This window comes from Larimichthys crocea, chromosome XXII, assembly GCF_000972845.2.
Source record: "Larimichthys crocea isolate SSNF chromosome XXII, L_crocea_2.0, whole genome shotgun sequence".
In the NCBI taxonomy this organism is placed as follows: Eukaryota; Metazoa; Chordata; class Actinopteri; family Sciaenidae; genus Larimichthys; species Larimichthys crocea.
In genome coordinates, this window is record NC_040032.1 from 5,475,956 (window position 1) to 5,494,746 (window position 18,791).

Here is an 18,791-nt window from a genome sequence, read left to right on the forward strand (position 1 = left end):
ACATCTCAACCTTGTTGCAGCATTTGCAGATTTAGTCACTTCGGTGTGTTAATATATTTAGCATATTTTTTCTTGATCAATCTTAATTCAATGATGAATACAATTTGAAAAAATATAATAATCTTTATTTTAGGCCTTGTGATACCCTTTTCTGTTTTGTCCAGTTTTCAGGAAACTTTTTCCTGACTTGGAATATGTTCATTTCAGTAGAAGTAGTTGCCGGAGTTGATCGTGGCCATTCTAGACAATGATTGTGATCGGTGATTTATAGGCAGCTGTTCTATTTTTGCTGGACGCCGTGACCATCTGCATCAAGCAGTACAGAGCAGATCGAGTTGGCCGAAAGTCAGACACAGAAATGACATAGAAAATGCAGTCAATTTTCAAAATAAAACACTTAAAAACAGCCAAAAGAGAAACTATTTAATTACATAGCCTACTTGTTCATGGTGCACGCACATAAATCAAGGGAAAATGACCAAATCTGTTCACATGGTATGGCAGGCAAAGCGCTCCGCTTCTTACTCACCTGGTGGGGTATGAATCTGCATGGAGAATGGACCACAGGGTGAGAGTGAGAGACAAACTCTTGTTGGTTGGAGGTGTATGCATGTGACACAAACCTTTCTATACAGTTAGAAAGACTGGGGGTTTGAGTCAATCTTCTTTTAATAAATACAGTTAAAGGATCTAATTTCTTCCATTATGCAGAAAAAAATCCCTTCAGGTGTTTATTCAGAATACCTTAAAGGACAGAAGATCAAAAATAAAACTGCTGTTACAGCTGAAATAAAACTGTTAATGTCCAAAAGCTTCTGTCTTCATTTTGGTTGATGCAGCTGGTAATGTTGTAAACGAGCCATTAAGTAATAACATACTTGAGGTTGTGCCGTATTCAGACAAGTGTTAACATTGTGTCAATATGCAGCCGCAACCCACAGGTGCCAGCAACCGCAGCACTCCATTGTGTATGTTTTTGCTTAATGAATTTGTCAATCAAGAGCTGGAATTATCAGCCATTAACAAGTCCAATGAATAGTTTTATTTCCAAGCTGTGTTTGAAACCAAACATGAAGCAAATTCTTTAAGACATTCAGACAAAGTTCTGCTGTTGTGTTGTGTCCAGACCACATGATGAAACTGTCTGTGCATATTTTTGTGTTTGTTTCAGGTTGCTGCCAGAGTCGACATGCAGTCTGTCCAACAACATGCAGGAGAGGGAGAGCGGCACCCAGCCTCCTCCCACCCAGCGCTACAGCTGCTATGACCTGGATGACCTGGACGTCGCCTGGCTGGAGCTGGTCAACCATGAGTTCAGACAGATGGGTGAGTGCAAACTGACTCACTGCCTAATTTGATAAATAATAGCCAGAAAACATTTTGACATTGAGCAGAAAAGCTCTTCACAAGCCACAATGAAACCCGAGATAATTGACTAGCTGTTCAACACTGTGGTAAGACATGAACTAGCAACAGAAACAAAACAGATGCCATCTTCTGTTATAAAAACTGAGCCCATTTATCATTACAGTCAGTTCATCAAAGGTTCCCAGAGAGATTAGACCTGCAAAAGACTGAATTATTATATAGTTATCTTGGGACAATTTTCTTTCACCTTCATGTCTGAATCGCCCTTAAACTTTCACAGCTGTTTCTGTGAAAATTTAGATTAAAAAATCACCTACTGTACACCAACTTACCGTACAGTACATCCTCTTTCCTCTCCTCCTTTATCATCACCTCTGTCTTCTCTCTTCCTTCTTCTTTTGCCGTCACTCTCTCTCTCCTCTATTTGCTACATTCTCCATTTTGCCATGGTGACAACTGCTGACCCCGAGCATCTCTCCCATCTCCACCATTTTATTCAATATCTGATCGTCTCCTTTCAGATAAAGCGTAGCAATTGTGTTTAGAAATCCCTGCTGGGGTTTCAGACCTTATTTCTGGGACGCATTGTCCTTAAATCTAATACACACACACACACACAAACACACACATACGCACACAGCCTCTTCCAGGAGCAGAAGTGGGTTGTTTCTCATAACCTTGAATGCTAGACCAAACAAACTGACAGTTGATTGGTTTTGCTGGGTGAGGTTATACAGCTCTGGGTGATTCAGCATTTTATTTTTGAGTCCTATACTTAATGTATACATGCATACGAGTGTGTTTACTTTGAGACTTGAACTTTGACATTGGCCATGCTGTAATTTTGGTTATTCAAACACTTAAAATTGAGTTTAGAGATGAGGTTAATTAGATTTTCGGATGATTCAGCAAAGAGGAAATTTGAGGAAACTATCCCATTAAAGCAGCACAAAACAGTGGTAATAGAAAAAACTCATCATTATAATACATTCAATAAAACAAGTAAATAAAATTAAATACATAAAGGCACATAATGCATGGGCAATGTTCAGATTAAAAGCGGGGGAACAAAGTAAAAGGAAAAAACGTTTGTTACTATCTGCATCTATCTGCATGTGCACACAGCAGGTACATGTACAAACATGGAAACACGCACACACAGAAGATAAATATAAAGTAAATACACTCAAAGTACACGCACACACAGTGCAGACACGTACACACATTTTCAAATCCCTCCTGTGTGTTTGTGATGTAAATGTCACAGCGGGTTAATATCTAACTCTACTTCCCTTTTCTCTGCTGCTTCAGAAACAGCTTCTGTCATTTCTTTATTTATGCAAAACCTACAGTATGATTCAAAAGTCAACATGTTCTCAAATCGACAGCGAGCATCGACTTCCGTGTTAAAGTTACATTTCCAAAACGATACTGAAGTATCCCAGTGTTTTGCTTGCATTTCTATGAGTCTAAGTACGACTCGTTTATTTAAACTGCAGCTCAGGTTGCACGTGTTTGTTATAAGCTGCTTGAGGTAAATAAATTAGTTTTTTTTTTCATTTATTTATTAGTTTTTATTTTTGGATGGGAAGGGATTGAGTGACATAAATAATAGATAGAGACAACAGGATGCTCAGCTCCACTTAAAAAAAACCTCCCAACTGAGCACTGAAATCCTCCAAATAAATCAATAAACAATCACCAACTACAGAAACCAGGATAGGAGAAGTTTCTTTGGTGTTGCTCGGAGCAGTGAGACAAGGCAGCATGACAGAACAATGTATACACTGAACGTAGAAATGATTACGCACTTAAACTTTGTGTTGCCATGGTCTTTATTTACAGCCAGTATTCAGGATTTGAGGCATACACATTCATCATCTAAAATGTCCTGTCTTGATATCCAAATAATCATCTTTTTAATGAGATAATAGTATGCTGCATTTCCCTTCTACTGTCCTGAAAATCAGACTATTTACTACTGCTACTGTTTACTGACTACCTCAAATACTTTATTTTTTATGAGTAAAAAGGCTTGCATTTTCCAGTTAAATCAGTTTTCATCAACTATTAACCAGCCTTACAGCAAGGTATTACTGAACTTTGAGATGCAAATGGGGCAGGAATACTGATGCTAATGCACAACACATAGTGGCATGGTGGAGTGAGCTGTCTGCGAGAACGGCTTGCTGGCAAATTTTGCCGTTTTTCTGGCTTTGATAGTAAAACAGGCTCGTAGTGACAGAGCACATGTAGCATTTCACTGCTTTTAGCAAAGAGTCGGCTGCACCTTCACATACTCCCACATCCTGCAGTTCATTTTCAGCACATTTTATCCTCAGACAGTCCAAAGGAAACAGAATGTGTCCTGTGTGAGGTGTACTTGCAAAGGAAAGTTACAATTAAAGTGTGAGACAGCCAAAAATAACAGGAATTTTGGTAGATTGGCTCCCTCAGTTTGAGTTTCCTAGGAGCAGCTTCCCATTACGGTTGCCCTTGTCGATAACAAGAAGTAAAAGAAACCTCTTTGCTGCCCTCTTTGTTTTAATTGCTCTATACAGGCTCAGTATTTTCTCAGATATTCATCCCTCTTACCTGTGGTCACCGCAACCTCTGCTTTTAACACATTTTACATTTTTTGAAAGATCTACTCTCGGTCTTAACTCTCTCAAGTCCAACAATGGCCCCTTATTGATTGCTTCTGTAATCACGAGTGATTGTTAGGCCTCAAAAGAAAAATCTCTAATCATTCTTCCTTCTCCAGTCTTTTGTGCCTTAGAAGAGTTGCAGATGATTTCAGTTTTCTAGTCAAGGTTGAATAAACTAAGAATAATCGAGCTTTACTTTCTGTGTTCTCATCACCAGCATTACCAGAGCTGGACGAGCTGACGATGGAGTGTGTTCTGGTTGAACTTGAGAGTGTGTGCGAGGAGAAGATGCGACAGGCTATCGAGACGGAGGAAGGCCTGGGAATCGAATACGACGAGGACGTGGTGTGCGACGTCTGCCGCTCACCAGAGGGAGAGGACGGCAACGAGATGGTCTTCTGTGACAAGTGCAACGTCTGTGTCCACCAGGTCAGGAACTAAGGGACTAGAAGGCACATCTCTCTATTCAAACACGTGTGTGTTTGTGCATGCTTGTGTATTATATCCTTTTGGAAAAAGAATAAGAAAGTCACTCTGGGAAAATAAAATCAGAAAGTATGAATTTAAAATGCAAAACCAAGGTTGTTCAGGTGTTGCTGTTTTCCAAACGTACAGTGCGATGCTCATATTTTTCTCCCACTGACTTCATTTATCATTTAAAGTAGCAGTTTCACAAATGGTGCCTGTGACAACCTGAGGCTTGAGGGGCTCTGCTGTGTTTGTTTCACACTGACACAGTGTTAATTGTTCTGTCGGCCCCCTTGGCGCTAACACACCTTCAGTGTCATCAGACTGCCTCTGCTTACCTGCTGTTATGACACTGGATTGAAATAGTTACCTCCGAATCTCATGTCGCTGTCACCTAATATATCTCTCACAATGTGAGAAAATGAAAAGGCCTACTTCCTGCGACACCTAGCACCAAATGTTGTCTGGTATTTAATGTGTTACCTAAGTTATTCATCAATAATTGTTTTTTTAAATGTATCTTTCCATTAGTCTATAGTCACCTGGAAAAAAAAAATCTGTATGTATTTGTTACCTTAGGATGAGTCTGTTATATCTACGGATGCTCCAGGTCCTCTGTCGTAGACTGTATAAAACATGGACATAGTCTCTGTGATGTCATCCATGGGTTTCTTAACAGACATTTTGAGGCTCGGGGGCTGTGGTGGCTCCGGCCGCTGTCATCTTGGCAGTCCTACCTCTGGCATCTCCTGGCTAAATATCAGCAAAAATGTAGATTACTGGTGTATCTGACGTGGGCTGAATGATGTCTGCATGCTCAAACAAGCCATCTGTGATGGCACCCACCTGTCAGTCAAAGCAGGCATGTTGTTAATTATGCATAACTTTAAGCCTTAATATAATTTGAACAGGTGAGTTGTGTAGAAATTCAGCCTCAGTACAGTTGTCATTAACTGGGGGAAATTATCTGCAGAGACCAAAACTGTTTTTTGTACCAGGCTGTACACATGTTTATTTCTGCTTTTAACATTTTATTGAGACTGACTTGTTCTGTAGCCAGCTTCAAGTGTCCGTTTGAGGAACTGCAGAATTTGGCTCTCCAGCATTGGCTTTACTTTACAGCCACAGATGTTGCCACTTGGTACTCTTCCACAAAATGTTGAACTTTTCTGCAGTAGCCCACACTGGCTCAAGACAGGATTTGCGTTTTTTGTGTGTTTCATGGCTAGAGAGGTTAAAAAACCGAATCATCCCAGTCCCTCATGCATTTTGTAGCCTTAACTCCACTCAGTGGAAAGATGACTAGATCTGAAGACAGCTGCACTATTTGGCTATTTTGTTTGTTTACATTCAAAGTACACAAGATATAAATCAATTTGGGACCAATTCATCAAAACACTGTTGTATAGTGCCACTCCACAGCGTAATCACTGTGTTTTCCAAGTTTCTGTTAGGTAGAAGAAGAACTGCCAAACGCTGAGGTGTCATGGAAACAAAATGTAACAAGCGGTGAAAGGAAATGCTCTCGGGGAGGATTAAGTAATATTATTGCTTTTTATAGAGTAAACACATTCAACACTGAGTGTTCACTCTCGAACCTTCAGCAGGTAAAAAAACTGTCTCTTCTTACTGAAGCTTTTTGCTCGATCAACCAAATCCTTTGATCAATAAGGCGCTTTAATTGCTCATAATGAAGATGGAGTCTTTGATGTCTGCTACTCCTCAGTGTGAAGTCTGAGGTTTTTTTCTTCTTACCTTACTATTGTTTTATCAGAACTGATTGTGTGTTCTAGCTTTTCAGCCATATAACACGTCATGTAACTCCTTCCGTAGAATAGGGTGAGAGAGTGGTAACAGTGATTCCTGAAATTACGTCTTGGGGGTGCTCGGGGTGTTTTTTCGTCTTTGAATTTCATTCGAACCTCAACTAAAGAAACGATAGTGACTTCACTCACTATGAATTAGATCTGATAGATCTGACAGTGAAGTTAGAATAATGGAAGAGAAATAGGCGTTAAGAATGACTCACACTCCACAGTAGAGGCACTTTGAAACAGTTAAGGAGTAAATCATATCTGACAATAAAATCCATCTCTGTTTCTGACCCTGGGGACTGAATCTTATTAAATATAAGTCAGCGTGCTATGATGTCGGCATGAAACATGCTCAAGGCACCCAGCGTATTAACGGAAGGGGAAATAGGTGGAACACTGGTGGTACAATAACATTCTGTGTCTTTAAAACAACACCAAGTAGCATTTTGAAAATGTTTTGTGTCTGACAGTTTTTGTGATTCTACTTCAAAGTTTTTTCACGGGACAATAATGTGGGGAGGAATTGTTCCAGTGTAATTCTTTCTGGGGCGTGTGTTATTGCAGCACCAGTGAGTATAACCTCTAAAGAGCTATGAGGTAACAGGGAGAAAGGAGGAGTGTTTTTCTCCGTGTCACTTTGAAAATAGTGAATTTGCTGATTTTATATGACAGAAGAAATAAGAAGCAGACTGCAATTACTTTTTAAGTTTTCGTTTTTGACCTTTTTAAAGTATGCTGTTTCCAAAAATGAAAAGACTGACACAGAAAAAGTCGATGAAGTGGCCTGGTGTAGCCTTGCGTAGCTTGTTAAAATCATGTCTGGGTTCAAATCCAGCCTGTTGTAAATCATTGTTCTTTCTCTCCTGCAGTCTGGCTTCTTTATTAAAGTAGTTCCAAAAAATGAATGAATGTGTTTTATCTTACCAAAATATATGATGATAGCAACTTATTTCACTTTATAAGCAGGTTAATATACATTTAAAGACCATAACAAAGATTTGTGCACACATCTGGTAGATGATGAGTATATATTGCTTGAAAATCATTAACACACCAAACTGGCCTATGTTCCAGGCAGCTGAATATGCAAGGGGAAAAAAGATATGGTAGAAGTTATCCAGTTAGTCACATTGTCTGTTTCACAATGCCCATGTGTGTTCACTCTGTGTCTTCTGGGTTTAATTTCCTTATGAATGCATGGCACAGAAACTGGCTATCAATTGCCATATGCTGGAGCTTTATTGCTTCATTTGTGATGAAGAAATAATAAATGTAATAATAAAGGTGACTGTAACAGATTTACTAATAGATGCAAGTTTATTTTCATATTAATGTAATAAAATGTACTGAAAGCACTGACTGCCTTGAAAGTAGAAAAATGGTCCAGTGTTGTTAGTAGTTAATAGGCATCAGTGTGCAAAACTATGTTGACATTTTGGGAAAAAAGAGAATATTGATTTGCTCTAAAGTCTATCCTCTAAATATGAAGTTACAGCTAGTAGCCAGTTACAGTAGCTTAGCATAAAGACTTAAAGCAGGGGAAACAATTTGTATCCAAAGGTAAGAAATCTTTTCGTGCCAGCACCTCTGAAGGTTGCTAAGTCTTCATATGTCACTTGTTCATCTATACAAAACCTGAATAGGTGGATTTTGTTACCTTCAGACAGCCAAAATGTCAAACGGTTGCTTTGAAGGCAGTGTCTCTCTCTTTATCTGTCCTTTTCACACCTCTCCTAACTTTCCCCCCCTCTTTCTTCCTATTGCAGGCCTGTTATGGCATCCTGAAGGTACCCCAAGGGAACTGGCTGTGTCGGACCTGCGCTCTGGGCGTCCAGCCCAAATGTCTGCTCTGCCCCAAGAGAGGGGGGGCCCTCAAGCCCACTCGCAGTGGAACCAAGTGGGTCCACGTCAGCTGTGCCTTATGGATCCCTGAGGTGAGACCAAGGAGAGACAAAAGGCCAAAAGATCCACAGTCTGGTGTAGATAACTGCTCGGGTTTCCTTTCATGACTTGCGCGTCCTCAGTCAGCCTCTGTGTGTTCTCTTGTTTAAGGTAGTAATTAGCATTGGACTTGTTTCTTTCATTCAAAGACAATCCTATAGGTACATCAGTAGCTTCAAAGTGGGTACCCCTGGGTGTTTGTGTTTGTGATCCCAGTCACACACCACACTCAGGAGTCTAAACACTTAAAGCACACTTTTGACGCAGTAATTCGCCTCCCTGCTTCCTCTTTTACCTTAGTGAGAGTTGAACATTGGTGAAAAAAGTGCCTCTAGAGAGTGAATGGTTGTTGTTTACATTCGCATGAGTGCATACAGCTGTAGTCTTTGTCCAAATCTGTGTATAAATCTATCCTACATAAGCTCAGTGGAGTCAGCAACTATGTAAAGATGAATTCGCAAAGAAGATTTAGTGTGTGTGGGTGGGTGTGTGGTGTTAAAAGTATGTAAACATGGTGCTCTTGGACAAGGTGTGTACACCATGAAAGAAGGGAAAAGAAAACCCCCTAAAAGACCGTGTGGTGTTTGACACACTTTGGTGAAGACCCACTTTGTGCTTATTTTGACTTCTACATTTGTGTTTTGACTGAACTTTATTTTTCTCATCCTGACCCTAAACGACTCCGCATCCATCTCTGGAAATGCTTAGTCGTACTGCGCACTCTTTCAGGCACAGTGGTTTTTCTTTTCCACAATTTGCAGAAACATGCTGGAACCCAACACTCGGGCTAAATAGAGAAAAAGAAAAATCCTGTTCAGGATGGAGAAGAAGGAATACTGTAATCGAAGATTTGATGAATAATGCGACCTTCACGCTCTGCGCTCACTTTCTCACGCATGTATACATACACAAGTACAGATAAACTGTCTTCTTGCATTTGATGAACTCGTGCTGTTTCGTTTACTGTCTGAGATAAATAGTCATAAAGCCATAAAATTGTTCATCTGCACAATTCCGTCATTGTTTATTATCACAGTCCGCCCATGTTTTCATGAGATAGTTGAATTTCCAAAGCGGTGAGATAATTATACTTTTATGCAGTAGAGAAGATGGGGGGGAAAAAAAGTGTTTTTCCATGATGTGATCAAAAAATTCCACCAACAGTTGTTGACATTGAATTGAAGTGAATAGCAACTATTGGTGAAAGGTCCGTTACATTGGACCGACAAGATAAACTTCAACTTCATTGTCGTCGTATCAGGGATTCTATTTTTACTTACCTGAAGCTCACATTTATGGATCAATAAGTAATAACCATTCTTTTAGCCATTACTCTTACAGGGTAAGTGGTGAAAGGATATGCAGTTCCTAAATGACTGTGTGCTGCAGTTTCCATTCCTAGCCTCTGTGGTCAATTTATCAAATTTAGCTTTATGGCGCAAAGCAGGTTGGACAGGTTTGGATTTTTTCCAAGTCTATTTTAGTATTTTAATACAACACTCACATACTATATGTATGTCAAAGGAGTAAAGGCTCTGTAAGAATCCCTGCTCTCTATACTGACTGCGAAGTGATAGCTTTGTGGAGTGGTTTCAAGAAATAAACAGTAATAACAGCAATAAACAGGACAAGATCTGTCCTCGTTCTGTGCAAAAGAAAGTTCAGTCAAAACTAATATGAGGCTTCAGTCTGACTTAAGTGGGCATCTTCGCCCTGACAGTTGTGTGTTGGTATATTTTTGTTGTTTTGTCCCTGCAGCTGACATAGTACTAGAAAGCGTCCCTTCACTGCAGTGAGGAGTGAAATGTTGGAAAATACTCAGTTGACTTTGACCCTCTCGATGAAGGTGTTGCTTCACAGTGAGCGTGGAGAGGATGATGGTGATTACAGTGACTATAATCCTTTAAATGTATTTATGGCATGTGAGTGTGCTTGGAAAAAGTCTAAAATCGGAGGGTTTACGTTAAATGTGGCCCAGATTAAAAAAGAATAAATAACTCACACCTGTCTATTTTTTTTTTCCACCTGGGTTTCCTTGTTGACATTTAAATGCTTAAAATACTTCATGTAGCTTCACCAGTCAAGACCTCACTCTTAACAGATAATGTCAATTGATTCGTGACGATCCTCTTCGTCGAGCGTGCGGCAAAGCAGCCGTTCATTTCGTTGTGATGTGCTTTGATGATACCTTTTTAGAAACATCTCTCTTTCTGAATGCTTAAAATGGACATAAAGCAGCTGCTCATTTCCGAGGTTCAGGGCCGGATGTTGCTTCACGCTTTGCACACACCTTTAAACTGTTAAGAGAGTCAGTCGTGTCTTCAGCCTATTCAACGACACACTCCAGCAGCAGATTTCTCAGTAATAGAGTAGCTTTTGGCAGCTCAAACCTTTTACTTCTAATTGCCTTCTGTCACCCTTGATTGGGCTAATTGTTTTCGTTGCTCCGTTCGCTTTTGTTTTCTCTTCCTACTGTGGAAGGGGGGTGTGGGGTGGGGGGGGTAATTTGCATGTGCATTTGTGTGCATGTCCTTGCAAAGATTCAGTCGTGTGTGCTTCCATGAGCTAAAGGGCTGTTAATAGACATCTGCACGAATAAACACACATCACAACAGTGGCTAGTAGATTTTGATTCACTATTATAGTGGTGGAAATTTCCAGAAAAGAGGCTCTGTGTGTCATTCATAGAGATTCGCCTGCATGTGAGCGTCTGTGTCTGTGTGCGTGAAACACACCACCCAGCCTTCAAACGTTACAGCCCCCCTGCAGCTCTGTGTGTGTAGCTGCCTTCTGCCCTCTGCCTTCAACCCCTCTTTTTAAGGTCTCTCTTGAAGCGTTTTTTCACTCTGCACACACACACACACACACTAAAAGACGTGGAGTCCCTCTTATAAAATGCCTTTTCATTTAACACTGTGATTTCTGCCCATTTCCACTGAAGTGATTTCAAATGTTGTCAGTTTTCTGTCTCCTGGCTTTGAAATGTGAAGTAATTGGGGTTGGAATATGCTCATCGGGGAATGAGCATGCTAAAGACCTGCATGTGCTTATACAGTACACACATGGATGTACATAGAAAGCTATAGCCCTGTCTTTTCAGTCTTTTGAGTATTGACAAACCAACAGAAGGGGGGAAGATGGAAGAACTGTAAGCCATCTGAGCGTGTGTGTGTGTACGAGGGGCGGCAGGGGCAATAGTTGTTGAGAACAATCCAATCAATTAACTACAGCATTGAAAAACTGAAAATCCCTGTGCCATTGATCAACTGTATAAAAGGAGCAAACATTGACAGTGACAGCTGTGACATCAATGTCTGAATCACACTTTCTATTGACATCCTCAATGGAGTGAAAATTGACCCCTACTCCAATTGAGTGCACTGTACAAAAGACATCAATAATAAAAGAAAGAATCGAGGCCGTGGGCTTGTTCCATAGATGAACAGATGAAGGAAAAGAAAATCCGATAGAAGGACGAGTGGATGAAGAGTCAGCATGTTAATGCAAGCGTGAAGGACAAGGAGAGCGGGCCATGCCACAAATATGAGAATGAGTTAATGTGAAAGAGGTGGAAGGATTTTTGGAAAGAACCAAGCAGCAGAGGAAGGAAGGAAGAAAACGGCACTTTGGTGATGAGTGTCTCCACTCTATTCTGCATGGCTGGTTGGCACAGGTCAATGGCATTTTGGTTGTATTTGGTGGAGCAAGTTTTGAGGCCAAAGCTGTTCTGAATAGACCGCTCACAGAGAATGAGTCACACTGGGCTTAACAGTAATGTTTTTCCAAAGAGCACAGGTGTCCCTGCTTTGGGTCCAAGGACAGACTTTCAAATTTGGAGATCTTGGCTTTGACATTAGAAGACATGGAAAAAAAATATCATTATCATTAAGCTACAATAAGTTTATGATTATCATAGATAATTTGGTGGTATAAGTTTTTATAATTTTATGAAATGCGGACCAAAGGTAATCCAGAGATTTTGTGCTAAATAAAAAGAAAAATGAGGCAAAATCATCTCTACATTAATTAAATAACTAATGGTACAAGACATTAGACTTACCAGTTTAATTTCATTCATTTATTCATTCATGTTGATTAAATATTTACAAAATGCTATTTGAATAATAAATAAGTGAATCAACTAAAAAATATTAAGATGAAACTATGACGATGCCTACCACGATTGTTATTATGGTGACCTATCTTCGATGAAAAATATAGTGGAATTTTTTTTAGGTGGGTCCAGATTGTTTATTACAAATGATGCTTTGTATTTGATACATGTATTTCTACCTGTTATGTGTTCACTGTAGGTGAGTATAGGCTGTCCAGAGAAGATGGAGCCCATTACCAAGGTGTCCCACATCCCCGCCAGCCGCTGGGCTCTGTCCTGCAGCCTGTGTCGAGAACACACGGGAACCTGCATACAGGTACGTCAGATAAACACTGAATCAGTCATGCTTTGTGTTATGAAGTGCTTGTGATGAATGAAGTTCTTCTTTTCTGTTTTTTCTTTTTCAATCATGCCAAAAACACACATTTAGTTGTCCACTCTTGTCTCTTTAACCTTAAAGCTAGGTTAACATGCGCTTGTTAGATCATCATTTTGATAATGTTCATGTTTTGCTGTCCTCTTTAGCTCGTCTCTATTCCTCTAAAATAGTACCACAGCTACTCTGTGTCCACAAACAATGCATCTCCAATATAAGGTATCTGCTTTCCATAACACAAATATACGACTGCTCTGTGTCTGAAGGAGACGTCGTCAGAGTCCCCACAACAATCTAAGTTCAGGACATATACTTGACCCTGTGAAAAACCCCATAGGTGGCATGCTAGAATATAAAACTTCATCACAGGGAGTTCCAATTACTTCTGCGAAGACGGATATAATAATCTCATTATTTATTTCTGTTCATGTACAATACCTCTTCCTCCATTTTTTCTCTTTCATCTTCTTACTATTCCAATCCTCATTCCATCTGCATGCGTATCTTACATCTGAGGACGGCACTGGAATCCAAGCAAGCTTTTTTTTAAAAACTGGGGAAAGTTTTAATTGTGTGTGAAATTCAATATAAAGGTGTAGCTTTTAGAGTTGCATCAGAGTTCAAACCCACTCTTCTTTATAAATAGCATGGATGTACATTCTGAAATAAAGCCGTAAAGGTACACCCACACAATCTAGTCTACCTATATACAGTACACACACATAAGGACAGCAAAGTACAAATTCAGCGCACGTGCACACACTCGCACTCAAAATGTCTCTCAACAACACAGATCATCGTAGTTCTTAGCCTCTCGCTGGGTGCGGGTGGATGTGTTTGAACCTCTTTAACATGCTGCTGAGTGCACAAACAAAACCCCCACTGACACACTAACACTAACCCACTTTACAGCTATTAGCCGCCGGACCATTCAGCGTTAAAAGTTCTCTTGAGGTGAACTGGATTCCCAAAGTCCTACGCTCCACCTGCGTGTGTGTACGTACGATGTATGTACATGTGTGCTGGATGACTGTGTGTGTGCAGACACTTGCATCTTTCATGATGCTTGTGCAGCGGCGAGGGGTGTTTGCTATCCCAGTATTGATGCTGTAGATTAACAGTGAGTCCCTGAGCCAGCATTGCTCATAGTGAGAGAGCCTCTCTCATGTTTCGCTTGCTGGAGGCAGCCGGCTGTACAAACTCTCGCTGAACAGCTGCCACCTCACTCTAAAGGTAAAGATTCAGCGCTACACACACTGAGAGCAGCTGGAGTCCTGTGTAGGCTTTAATGTCTGGAAAAGTATGAAATACCAAATCAGTTTTCTGTCTTGAAAAGTTTTTTTTACACAGGAGAGTCTGTGAGAGAATAAAACATATTGCCAGTTTTTATTTTCAAACTTTTTTTCACACTTCAATTGTGGTCTGTCATTTAAGGCCACAGCTCAAAACAATGTAAAAATGTTTGTTAAATGTCACATACAATCAGGGGAGGCAGAGAGTGATGGAAAAATGTACTTATTTTTCATACCCATTGGTATGACGCTACATTAAATACATTCCACGATCTCACAAGAAAGAGCAATCTATGGCAACATTTCAACAGTCAGTTGTGCACGTACCAGCTTGCTAAATCCAGTACCAAAGTTAGCTGTTTATGTACGTTAACTATGCCAGGCATACACATTGTCAGTGGATAAGCTTCGTATCACAAGCAAATCCCATCATGGTGTTACATGGAAATTACATTACACGGATTTGTCTTTGGTGAAGAAGAATGTGTTCTTGTTGATCGCTCTGCGCTTTGCCTCTGCGAGCACTATACTCTAAGAGCAAAGAGGAAAATCTCACATGAAGTTAAAGCAGCTTTAAGCCAGCGTTCACATTTTTGATCAGGTCTGCTCATTGTAGATTAAATATGAGCTGATTTATCTTCATCACTCCCGTGCATCTGTAGCACGTCTGTCTAGGTATGTGTGTTTAATTTACGGTTGGTCAGACCCCTCAGATCAGATCAGAATTCTTGCCTTTATCTGTTTTGATAGTGTAAGCCATGTTGCTCTAAGATGTTCTACTTCAAGAAGACTTCGTCTTTGGTCATTTCATCTTTTGGTAATTTGTTCATAACAAGTTTTCGTTAATGATACCTTGCCGCGTCTCTTTTCATGTGTGTTAAGTGTTCAGGCATAAATATTTGTATTTAATGACCTGTTGCATTAATTGAACAGTTCTCCAAGTGTAACGGGACTCTTAATTAGAGTTTTATTAAAGGAAGGTGCACGGCAAAAGGTCAGACAGTCAAGCCTGTACTGCATTTGTTAAAGCTCATTGAGAGTCGGTCTGTGAACAACAGTCTTCAGTAATAAGGTGACACACTCAGCTAATTAAGAAAGTACTTTTGCTTCATGGTTTTTGGTTTGTCTTCTTCACAGATTTCAGAGGAACATGGCAGCCCTTTAGATTTAAATACATGTAACCAGGCTATAGCTACAGCAGGTAACAAATTATGCTGTTGCTAAAATAAGTTGGAAAATTTACTGAAAATGAATCAAGTCAACTTAAGTCAGTTCTTAGGCTCAAACTCATGCTTTGCAGGCTGAACTGTACTCTCTCTCTTTTAGGATCTATTGTAAATGCAAAGATTTACAAATAAATACCAAAACATATGTTATTCTCCCATACAGAGTGCAATAAGATGATTTTAACATTGTTAAAGAGAGGGAAACTGGATGTTTATTCACCACAAAGTTGTTAGTGTAGCACCACGCCAAGCAGGACACCACATAAAAGGCTAAGATTCAGACAAATAAATGTCTTGGGGGGGAAAAAGTTTTCAAAGTAAAATGTAAGCCTAGATTTCAACTGAACATTGCAAATCCTTGAATGTTTGTGGATTTGAGCAAAATCAAAGGTTTTGAAAATGAATGAATAAAATATAGCGGCACAAATAATCAATATTCCTCAGGTGTCAGGCTCTCTCTCCATCCAAGGATCCACATTTCACATCTTCAGGAAAACCATCTGATGGATATCGGCACTGATATACTGTAGCTGCGCTTTAAGTCCATGATTTCATCAGGATTTCTTCACTTGACAAAGTTAGAAATGGAAAGATTTTCATGACGAATGTCTCGCCCCTGTCAGTTTGTGTTTTTAACACAACAACAAAATATGTCCTCATAAGCGTGTGTCCTGTTACCACCTTAATTATCTAGGATCGTTGAGCAGATGTGTGTGGGGAGTATTGTTTTGACACAAATAAAACAGTTCAAAGATGATAAAAATGATTAATTAACACTATACTTAATACTCTAAGTAAGTAAGTAAGTAAGTAGGCAGTGCTGAAAAGTTCATATAAATGGGTTTTTTGGACTTTTGGGTCCATATTTATCAAACATTTAAGAATTACACCTACGGATGCTCTAAAGCACCAACATAGGTGTAAAAAAGAAAACTGGATTGAAGATAACTGCACAGTCAAACAAACATTCTGTTATCCACAAACACCTTAAAAGTACTCAGTTAGCGTGGGCGGTGTTAAAAAAACACATTATTAATGAATCCCTTCCTGAACTGAGCAGGTGCAGTCGAAAAGGCCAGATGAGTATTTTTGCGATGACTTGGCCCGTACCAAACAACACATCTAGTCAGCTCCACGCTGTGTTCAACCTTTTGCCTTTTGACACCGAATAAGTAATAGCAGCTGCTGCTGACATTTGGAGAAGTCGGCAATAAAATGGGTCTACAGTGAAGAGCTTTGACTGTAACTCTCCTTGACTCTAACTCACTTTTTAACAGGATGATGTATAGTGGCGTCTCACACAGGCCAGATATGATTATTGGATCACGCCTTCTGTTCCTCTATCACTGACTTTGTCTTTATTCAGTCATTTATTAAATTTGGGACTGTTTTTTTTCTCATTGATTTAAGGAGACTAAACACTTTAGTGTAAGTAATGTGACATATTTCTGAATAAAACCACAACATCGATTTAAATTTCAAAATTTCTAACGTGTGATTGGATCAATAGCGGGTATGTCTATGTCAACACATCATGGAATGGAGCTATACAGGAATATGGAGCTGCAGAGAACCCCAAACACGTCTCCTTTATAGACAGACCCAGAATATAAAACATAAACACAAATATAACTTAAATATACAATTTAAAGCCAGAGAATTAAAGGTGCTTAAGGTGCAGCATGCAGCCTGTCTAATGGCCCCCAGGAGGATATTCCAGGGGTGTTATTACCAAAAACGGCATGTACCTAGCCTTTTTTTTTTTTTTTCTTTGAATGGGGCATCGTTGGATGATCTGAGGGGTGTAGTGGTTCTATAGGGAAGATAAGTTCTGAGATACATGTTGGGGTGAGAGGTCTCATTTCTTGGATCTTGTTAGTAACCAGGCTGCAGTGTTATGAACTAGTTATACACGGGACATCGTAGCCTGAGAGATGCCTGGATGATGTAGTTACGTGAATGACTCTTTTGAAATCAGCAGGTGATAAGAAATGCCTGGTTTGGAGATGTTCTGAGTTGGAAGACACTGATCTGGTCTGTAAAAACCTAAAACTCAAATATGACACCCAGGTTTTTTGTGTGTGGTCTGATGTAGGAAGAAAAGTCTTGGTAGTTCGGTATTGAAATGACTAGATTAGACCTCAACCACTTATTTTTTCCAGTTCAACTCCAAACACACACCTACTACAATGTTATTGCTCTGCAAGGTACTTAATTATTTGGACACATATTTGACATATATAACAAGTCTTTCTGTCTTCATCCAACTATAATCCAGGTTCATGTAATTATGTTTGTGGTGCTCAAAGCGTTGGAAAAATTACATTAAAAAGATTCAAAGGCTCCATCTGTTCCCAAACACGATGTGTCCCAATGTGTGTTACTCTGAATTCATCTACAGCGGGGGTTCCTGTTTCTATATTTACAGTTTCATTGCAGATTAGGCCAACTATCCTCGAATATGAAGTAGACAAGGGGTCTCCTGTCAATCTTTTTGTGATTTCACATGGGTTCATATGCCTGTTTAGAAATTCTGAAAGTAGGGGTTCAGGCATTATGTCTCTCTGCTTATCTTCCCAACACACAAATAAGCCTTGATACTGAGTAGAAAAAGAGGAAGTGAGACAGACCAAGAAACGAGAGGGTGCAGGAGAGAGATTGAGCTGCATTAAAACAAAATTAAACAGAAGCTTAACATAATTTGCTCTGCATTTGACTGTGGTTTCTTACCAAATACAGTAAGAACATAGACCTCTCAGCAATACTGCAGCCTCACACAGAAGGCTGGTGGATCCTGAAGGCTGACAGGTTGCAATGATGAACTGATTTACCTTGCGTACTGATGACCTACTTTAGTTCAAAATCAGTGAATTGTTGTTGGGGGTGTGGCAGGGAATGAAAAGGGAAAATACAGCACGGACTAGTCTTCAGTGTTCAAGGTAATTACTGCAAAAACAGGATATAATAGCCTTTAACGTTTTTTCTTTTTTTTTTTTGCCACATCTTCTAAACCACATTAGGAAATGGTCCGAGGCCTGGTACCATTTAAACACTTTTCATAGGGACTATTCCTTTTGTAGGAAGTACTAGGTTTTTACAGCAAGATAAAAGATTGGGATAAGTACAGGTACTGCCTACTTTTATTATTTTTATTTGTTAAATCAGCTAAAAGCTTCAGAATTCTCAATGTAAGATTTGTCTCTCTCTAGAAGAGTAGCGTAGGTTTTTACTGTTAACAAAGAGCTACTGTGTAAACGAAACTTTTGAAGTTATGCCAGGGAAAGGGAGAAACGGAGAGTGAGAGAGGAAAGGTTGCTTGTGAAAACGTTAGACAGAAGTTGATTCCCAGATGGCGGAGTCAGCAGGATCAGTCAGGTTTTTGTCACCACGCTCATAAACAACACAGAGAGTCACCGTCCTGCTGAATGCTGAACACTCTCTGAAAAATACAAGCGCCGACCTGCGCTCGCGCACGCTTACAAATGTACATGTACGCAGCGACTACAACACAACCACAAGGGCTCACACACACCAAATCACACCA

At 39.8% G+C, this 18,791-nt stretch overlaps 1 protein-coding gene across 1 annotated transcript in view; it reads left to right on the top strand.

The window, feature by feature from the left end:
- The window catches only part of jade2 (jade family PHD finger 2), a 185,072-nt gene that overhangs the window by 91,501 nt on the left and 74,780 nt on the right, over positions 1-18,791 (top strand). Inside the window, exons 5-8 of the mRNA XM_010737760.3 lie at positions 1,172-1,326; positions 4,234-4,445; positions 8,065-8,232; positions 12,553-12,669. Of these exons, the coding sequence (XP_010736062.2) occupies positions 1,172-1,326; positions 4,234-4,445; positions 8,065-8,232; positions 12,553-12,669 (652 nt within the window). The remainder of the gene's footprint in view (positions 1-1,171; positions 1,327-4,233; positions 4,446-8,064; positions 8,233-12,552; positions 12,670-18,791) is intronic.